We start from the raw sequence: 9,032 nt of genomic DNA, 5'->3' as shown, positions 1-9,032 counted from the left end.
CCCGCCTCCCGCCCAGAGCGGGGCTGTAGCAGGGATCTCCCCCCCCCCCCCCCCACCGCCCGCTCCACGGGGCGATGTCCGCGGAGGGAGCCGCCAAACTGCGCCTCAAACCCAGGAAGGCGCCGCCAGCCTGCAACCGGGAGCCCAGCCCTGGCCGGGAGTCCCCCCGGCCGCCTCAGTGAGTCCGGGGGCGGGTGAGGGAATGGCCGCCTCAGTCGTCCCCCCCCGCCCCCTTCCGCTTTCCCGCCGGGGCCTGGGCGGCCGCTGGAGGCCGGAGGGCCTCGCCTGAGGCGGTGAGGGGTCGGGCGGGACACGCTGTTGCCGGTGTCAGTCGCGTTAGAGAAGGGAGAGCTCAGCCCTCCGTCGGCCCCTGTGCCGTAGAGCTGCGGCTGGGTCTTCGCAGTCACGCTTTTAGCACGTTGCTGATGTGTTAAAGGCTGCTTCGTAAAACACCGCCTGTAGCGCCTTTAAAAAAATTGAGAAGCCGGCTGCAAAATAAAGCGCACCGGGCCCTGTGCCTTCTGCGCGTTCTTTGGGACAGAGTAGCACCGGTAAGGACGGGGCCCGTGAGAAACGTTAACGTATGAAAATTAAGTTTTCTTTCTTCAGAATAAGGCTCACAGGAGACCAGAAATAATTCCTTTTTTTCCAGCCCTCGAGCAAGGGAGGGTTGAAGAAAGGTGGGGTGAAGAGGCAGTGAGTGGTTTGGTTCTTGTTTCAGCCTGTTGGGGTGAGCAAGCCTGCTGTCTGCTGTGCCCCCTCCAAAAACAGACTTTGAAAGGCTGATCGCTCCGCTTTTCAAGGGCTTGTAAGACTTGTCTCTAATTTCTTCTCAGTGCAGCATCATTCCTGGACAGTGACCCAAGAAAACGCATCAGTAAGAAGCAGAAATGCTGGAAGTAGTATTCTGACATTAACAATCCATCCTTCTCTTGAAATTGTCTTTATACAGCATTACTAGTATAAAAACCTTTTAATTTATAGTTACTTTATAGTTAAACCTTCCTAATGCCTTTCTGGGATGCATTAGATCAAATTATATAGAAAAATTATCAGTTATTTCAAATGGCAGTATGGGATTGGCCAAGCATACATGGGAACCAATGCAATTGCCATCCTGGGTGCAAACCATGTGCTCCGCAGGTGTCAAGTTCGATATTTGAGATGAAAAAACAGTGGCTACACTTAACTGTTTCACTGGGAAGTGAAGACAGTAATAAATACACCTGTTACAAGTAGAAAGCAAAGCTTTTAGACATTCTTTAAAAAAAATTGATAATTTTCTTCATAGTTGTATGAGTTACCAAGTCACGGCAAGCTATAAAAATTAGTTTATGGGCTAAATAATGTCTCTGTATACCAGAAAAATCTTGTTGTAGGCTAGATGGATGGTCCCTTGGTGAACAAATAATATTATAAACAGCTAAATCTTTTTTTCTCCATGGGCCATCTTGCCTGTCTTTTAAACTAAAAAATCTGCATTTGTATACTTGTGCCTACAAAGGCTTTTTACCTGCCTCTCTATGGTTTGATCATGGCAAAGCTGTCATATTATTCTTGGTTTAGCAGACGTAGTGCTACTTGATCAAAAGAAAATAGGTAAGGATGGAGTTTTATGTTGTACAAACTGAAAAGTTATACACATTTTCAATCATAAAATCCCTACCTTGTGCTTAGCCATTTAGAAAAGGAAAGAGGTCACCACACTTAGCCATTGAATTGGGCTGAAAGAGGTTGGTGCACTGTCAGCTACTGGAAGTTAATTTTAAAACTTCTGCTTTGATAAATCACAGTTAAAGATAGCTATGTTTTTTGAAGAATCAGCTTTACAGGAGGGGTAAATCAAATTAAGAGGCAAACTAATAGCAATACAGCTTCCCTCTCTCCCACCCTCAAACTACTGGACTGTCTCTGTCTTTACAGTACAGTGACTGACAGATGTTCCTGGTTTGAAAAAGACGACTTAAATGAGTGTGAAAAACCATGGATTTTGTTACTGAACACCATCAGTCAAGATTTACAATGCACAAACTGGCAAACAGTGCCCAGTCTTCCAGAGTTCTTCAGAAAGGTAGTGTGCTGTATCCTTGTTTGCACTTTGTGCACTGCTTACAGTAGGGACAGTCTGAATGAGGACATTAACAGTAATAGCTTTTAAATAGATGATGGTTTTGAGCTCTTCAGTCTCTACATAGAGTTGTGTGACTTTGCATTGTGTGGCAGGTCGTGTAAAGACAACTACTGGGGGCTTTTTTTGCAGCATGGCAAATTCTTTACAAGATTTTGCTGGAAAGAGGTAACCTGTGTAAGTATACTGACTGCTCATAAGCACTAGCATCTCCCTAACTGAATGAAACTGGAAAAGGCAAACGTTAACTGAGAGGTTAATTACACAGAAACAACCATTACATTGCTCGGACAGCATCAGGCAATAACACAAAAACCACAGAAATTTTTTTCCTGAACAGTAGCAGGTTGTTGTTTTCATCCTTGGTCTCTGTGGAACATATTAAAAAAGTACCCTGTTGTATCAATTTAGAAATGTTAAGGGAAGACACATAGTGCATAAACTCCAGGAAGTTCTTGATTGCTTTACAAGCACTGGAGATGGATGTAAATAAAATGTTCTTTTCTTCAATGTAGTTTAGCCTTCTCAGTATTTGTAATATGTTCAGCCTTGGCTTTATGTATTGATTGAACTGCACTTGTTTGAAGTCACTGTGTGTGTGTGTGTCATAGAGTTCTGAGGAAGAGAGTCTACAAAAACAAGAAGTCTTTGCAATTGGAATGAAAGACTTTCAGTGGGTATCATTCCCATCTTTTTGCAAAGAAAAACATCTAAAACCAAAGGATCTTGGCTCCCATCAGCTAACACAGAGCCAGATCGACCACTTACATAAAGGACAGGGCGAAGCAGATAAACTGAATTTACATTCTACAGCTGAGAAAACATGCTGTGTAACTATTACACATCAAGCCAAAAATATGGTTGGGGAGGATACAAAAGGTATTTCAAAACCGGATGCAAATCCTAAATCATGTGAACTCACTCAACACGGAAGTTCTACACACCACTTGACATTGTCGCAAAGCTCTCCAAAAGCTTTTAGCTTTCAACAGCACTGCAGAGGAACTGTACAGAACAGCAGGGAAAACAGAAAAGAAAGTAATAGGAAAGAGCTCCAAATACAAACACATCAAGGGAATATTTCATTTGGTGAGGCCAGATACGTGTCTGCAGAAAAGCCACCGCCTCTTGTGAGTGTACCCGGAACTGAAAGCTGCAAGAAGATGGAAAATCAGAGTGAAGGATCTTCAACTCTTGACAGTTGTCCAATGTGTCTGATGAATTTTAGTGGAACGTAAGTTTTTTTTTTTTTTTTAATAACTTCACAGTATACAAAACCCAAAATGGTTTTGGATGCATTCTCTATATACAAAGTAATGAAAATAGACAAAACTTCTACCGTGAAGTACTTTTTAACTGTCAGAATTACCTACTTCTAGTTTACAAGTTCACAAGTTTACAATTACTAGATTATACTGCTTCAAAGAGAAAGCTAAGTTTGAGCTCTCTGGTAAACGTTGCTAGTATATGCAGAATGAAGATTTTTAAATACTTGAGTATGATAAGACTTTGAGATATTTGTATCATAATCTAAAAACCATTCCAGTGCAGCATTCTTGATAGTTAAAACCTAATTTTAGAGCTAGATGGATTAATCTCCTACCTGTCACTTTCTCTTCAAGATCTAGACTTCACTGTTACACTGTATTGCTACCTGTTCAGCAAGTACCTGGATGCCTTTGGCTAAGCAACTGTACTCTTAGTTTTATATTTAGCTTTCAAGGTCTAGGCAAGATGGAAGGAAGCAGATTTTTCTTATGCAAGCTCTGATTAGTACAACTAAATGAGACTTCAGTCCTCTGTTGCTGTCAGGCTACCTTTATTAAAAAAATCCTCCCTTCCAGCAATTAAGTATCTACTCTACAATAAGAATTACATTGTCTCTTGAAATTACACTGTTTAATAGTATTTAAACTGTCATAGTTGCTGAAAACATGCTTTTCAACAGATCCTCTACCACTGTAAGACGTATTGGCTGCAATTGTCTTTTCTTTCTTTTGGAGGCTGAACAAGGAGACAAAAGGATGGCTTCATTAATATTTATAGAATTGTGGTCATTATATCAAAGAGATTTAGGCAGAAAAGCTAAACATATTTCAGGTCTTCATATTCAGTTCTGTGCTACTGGTAACCCTGTGCTGATTAGGATTAGTTTCAATTTTTATAGAAGCCACTTTACAAAAAGCTTTTGTAATATGGGCGCATCACAATCACAAAAAAAGCCTTCCAAAAAAGGAAACTGAAAGCAGATGTGAGAAAGCATCCTTCCTCTATCAGAAATCTCATTTCCTGTATCCTCAAGTTGGATGGGGAATAAAGTAATGGTTTTCTATCTTGTATCAATAGCCTAATGGTTCCAAGGATAGCATTACTTGTCCTGAATATATGGAGTGTGAGCAGTCTTCCAGTAAATGACATTATCAGACTATCTAGCAGCAGGTAATAGCAACTACAAGAGTTTGTGGCAGACTGAAATGCTTCTAAGCATAGGAATGACTTACCCGTTAGCTATTAGAACAGTTTTGCAATTGTTTAGGTGAAGAATAGTGGAAATAAAAGCATTTGACTTTGTTTCTCACTGAACAAATTCTCTGTATTTGCAGACTGTCACAATTGGATATTGATGGCCATCTTGCCAGGTGCTTGTCTGAAAGTGCAGATGATGTAATGTGGTAAATCCTGAAGAATGAAGAGCAAAGGAACAAGGCCAAGGATGAACCTTTCTCAAAGGAAAAGGAAAAATGTGTCAAGGAAGTACATCCTCGTCTCAGACTTGCTTAAAGATCACAAACCAGTAACTCAATAGAAGGTCAAGTGCTACCTGCCTGTTTGGGGTCTTTTTATTTTAAGTCCTCTCAAATGCATGTAAAGTAGTTCTAGTTCTGAAAATGGTGCTATAGGATATCCCAGAGACCCCTGGGGAAATCCATCTTGGTACTTCTGGAATCTGGGTACTTCTGAAAAAAAAAATGTACTATTGTAAATCCCTGAAGAACCTGTTTTGTCTGATGCACCATAGTTCTGAATTTCTAAGTGTAGAAGAAAGCAGCTGAACAAAAGATAACTGTTACTTAATCTAAAGCAAAAGTTTACTGACCTCTTTTTTTCCTAAACAGGTAATCTGTGAAGATAAGCTTAATTAAAAAGTCATTCAAGCTTAGTACTTTTCATTATTTTAATATCTAAGAACTTCTATGACTGTACAGTTGAGTCTGTGAGTATATGTTAAAAGAAAACACAACCCAGACCAAATAAAGGGTGTGAGGTTTTTTTATCTTTCTGAAGGAACACAGCTAAATTCATAACCTTACTTTGCGTAGGTTTCTATGTTGGTATCTACTTGATTAATATGACTAGTCTAAACCAATTAGGCTCCCGAACGAACACTTCTCCTGCCCGTTTCACAATACTGAAATGCAAAGCAAAATTTAATATAGTCAGTCAGCCAAACCAGCTTCTTTTTCAATCAGTTCCACCCCCCACCCCCCTTAGAAACCATCAATGTTTGAGAATAAAGAACACCTGAGAGTTTGTTTTGGCTAGAAGGTATTCAGAAGACTCATCTACTGTTTTGGTAACTTCTTAATAGTAGCAGGTAAATATTTTGTAAGCTTGAGAAAATCAGCCTTTTCCGTGAGTGACAATAAATGACATTTAGTGGTAGTTTAGTAACAACAAATGGAAGGGATGAAATAAACTGGAGTAGGTTGTTCATTTCTCCCAAGTACAGTTAATTGTTTACTGAACAGGGTATCTTATTCATGCAGTACACTGTGTCTCCAGTCACAGCCTTACAATTCAAATTCATTTCTTGTCAAAGGGCCATATGCAAGAGTAGTACAATTGTGCCTGTTTCAGCTACTTTGATCACAACTGCCTTCACGTACAGTGAAGAAGAGCGCAATTCAGATTAACAAACTTCAGTAGCTGAATGGTTTTCCATCCTGACAAACCTGTGCCCTGGACCTCAAAAACATACACAGTTCAGGTGCAATCCAAAGATACAGAATTAACACAGAATACAGTATCAAAATACAGGAAGAATCCTATAGATTTAATTTACAATGGGGTCTCTTTAAAAAGTGCAAGTTGGACATGGCTCAGTTTACTGATAAATAATAACAGTCTATTAACTTTTTCATTAAAGTCTTTAATAGATGTGCAAGAATATAAATGATCTTAGCTGTTATGGATTAGTATACCATCTTCTGCACAATTAAAACTGGTCAGCAAAGATCCCAACTAATTAATTATACAAAACTACAAGAACATATTTACTGTTTTACAATCATTAAATTAGCTAGAATTTTCATTTACTATTTCAAATAAGACAACTATATATCATTACCAGATCCATTTGTAATATATTAGGATTTTTTTTCCAAACCACACATTTAATTACATCCTTCATTTTCTTTTATTTATAAAACAAGTACTTTATATAAAAAATTTCCCCTTCATCATGAACAGAACATTATTCAAACACTTGCACACGAGCAACCAAACTTGTATCCAGCAAACTATTTGGCAACACAGCAACATTGTAAATGCCTGTAAATTTTTAAAATAAAGTCAAGTAGTCTTTACAATGTTTGTTTAGCAAATGTGTCTTTCTGTTCTTCCTTCCCTCCCTCCCAAAATGTTCTGAAACCTAGAAAAAAGGTTAAAAAAAACCCAACCCACATTTCTAATATTTCCATTTTAAAGTCCTATGCCCTGGCATGTCAAAGGACAGCTTAATCTGTCATACTTCCATTCATGAGCTGCCTGCAGTCACTCTGATAACTATCGATTAGTTTTATTACCAGGGGAGTTGAAAACACTGAAAGAAAAATTATTCAGGGTAAATAAAGTAATTGCCAGGGAGAAGGGAAGAAAGGAATAATTTAAAAATGTCAGATTACATTTAAAAGGTAAATGTTTCTTTTAGTAAAGTATCTAAAGTCCAGGCATTTGAGGCAAGTATTTCTTACTGGTTAAATTACTTAGTGCTGATTAAAACATATTTTGCTTAATATGAAAAGCTACAGTCCAACAGAGAGAAACCCACAACTTAAATCTGAATGCGATTAATATAACTAAATAACCACAGGTCTGCATAAGTGTGGCTAATGAAGGGATACAAAATGCACATTATTAATCAATGATGAATTGAAAATTTTAAACAATGTTTTGGCAGTCTTGTCCTAGCACCTCATGAGTTGGATGTGAATCCGAAAGATGTCATGTTCAGCACCTAATGCAATGCTGTACCCTGAGAAAACCATATGTTAATGTAAAGAAAGTGAAAGTGTTGCAATATATCCTGCATTTAACACCAAATTAGGTGAGATGTCATGGCACAGGGTTTCTCTTTTTTTTTTTTTTAATTTTTCCTTCCCCCCTATCTCTACAACCCACAAAATGTAGTTGAACCAAAATCTAGCAAAAAGAAATACTGCCTCTGCTGTTGTTACTTACAGAGGCAGGTAAAACTTCACAGCATCTGAAGTTTCAGATAGCAATGAACACTAATCCTAAAATGCAGCAACATGAGCTTTTCTAAGCTGATAAATTGTTAACCTTTTTTTGATGTAAATATACCCTTTGCCTGCCCTCCCACTCCCCCCAGTTTCCACAAGAAGGGATTTGATAGTTATCTTTTGCTTTATCCAATTTCTTAGGTATTAATTTTTCTTCCATTGAAAAAATTTACTACTTTGATGCAAATCATTTTACCAAAACATCCCATTCTCTTGTGTAGAATGATTAGTTATTAATATACACTGAGTAATTGAAAGCAGTTTATCGTAAGTAGGAGGTGTGCTTTATCAGGAAAGTATATTTTATATTATGGTTATTCTAGATTTACTATTTAAACTTTAAGGCTATGCTTTATTATGCTTTTGCTCTATTTCTGAATATTTGTATTGTTGATAAAAATACTTTTCAAAAGTCTAATATACAACACAACATCATTGTAGGTGTAGGCACTGCTTTAAGTATTTTCAGAAATCCTTTCTGTGCAAATTTAGTTTTCCTCAATCTATAAATTTTGGTAAATTTAGAGTTTAAGACAACAGATTTTGAAATTGATCCTCCAAATTCTAATTTGGAATTAATATTGCTGAGTCACTCTGCATTTCAAATTCTATAAAGATGCAAATGAACATTAGGCTGCAGCTGTGAACTATGTTTCGTATGTAAATGGTTACTTAATATTAACAAGCAGAACTTACCAGGTTTAAGAACGTTCCAAATATGTAATAATTCTTCAATGCAGTTTATCCATTTAGGCACTTAAATCTTGTACCCAAATTTATGTTTTGATTGCTAATAAAACACAACTCCTTTTAAATATATCTGAGACGTTTAGACAGGTACCACTTGTGAAAAAAGGCATCAAAAATAAGCTTCAACACCACTGTAATATATTTTATTCTTCAGGATGTTACACCGTAATATTCTTCAATTGGTAGCTCATTGCATCAAAAGTTTGTAGAAAGTGTGTGGATCTCAAAAGTTTTTCAGAATCTCCTTTTCCAGGGATGCAATGAACGCTTCAATCCTTCATGAAACAGGCACAAATTGCAAAGTCCTTCATTAATGAAGCCAGTTGTGTCAGCGCCCAGAACTTAAGAATCACTAAGTGGCAGAAGACACCCACTAAAATCATTATCTTCTTTGATTTTCAGCAGCAATTTTTTTTTTTTTTTTAAATCATTGGTCTCCATCCAAAATCTTACAGTTCCCCAGCCTCGCATGCATATACTGTAGTTAAGGATAAATTTAAAGGTCATTCACATTGTCCACAACGAAGATGTCATTCCTTCATACTGTTTCTTCTGTTGACAGCAACAATGGGTTAATATATTCAAATCCTTCAAATTCTGACTGATCTATTCGCTTTATTATATCTCTGAAA

General features: G+C 37.7%; 1 protein-coding gene across 2 annotated transcripts in view; it reads right to left on the bottom strand.

The window, feature by feature from the left end:
* Positions 1–8,516: 8,516 nt before the first annotated feature.
* PRKCZ (protein kinase C, zeta) overlaps positions 8,517–9,032 on the bottom strand; it is a 66,743-nt gene continuing 66,227 nt past the window's right edge. For both annotated transcript variants that reach the window (XM_010577462.1, XM_010577463.1), the window contains exon 18: positions 8,517–9,026. In XM_010577462.1, coding sequence (XP_010575764.1) covers positions 8,939–9,026 — 88 coding nt within the window. In that variant the 3' untranslated portion in view covers positions 8,517–8,938. The remainder of the gene's footprint in view (positions 9,027–9,032) is intronic.

Source organism: Haliaeetus leucocephalus, unplaced genomic scaffold (genome assembly GCF_000737465.1).
Source record: "Haliaeetus leucocephalus isolate CR32 unplaced genomic scaffold, Haliaeetus_leucocephalus-4.0 Scaffold556, whole genome shotgun sequence".
NCBI classification, from domain to species: Eukaryota; Metazoa; Chordata; class Aves; order Accipitriformes; family Accipitridae; genus Haliaeetus; species Haliaeetus leucocephalus.
This window is presented reverse-complemented; position numbering and strand designations above follow the sequence as displayed.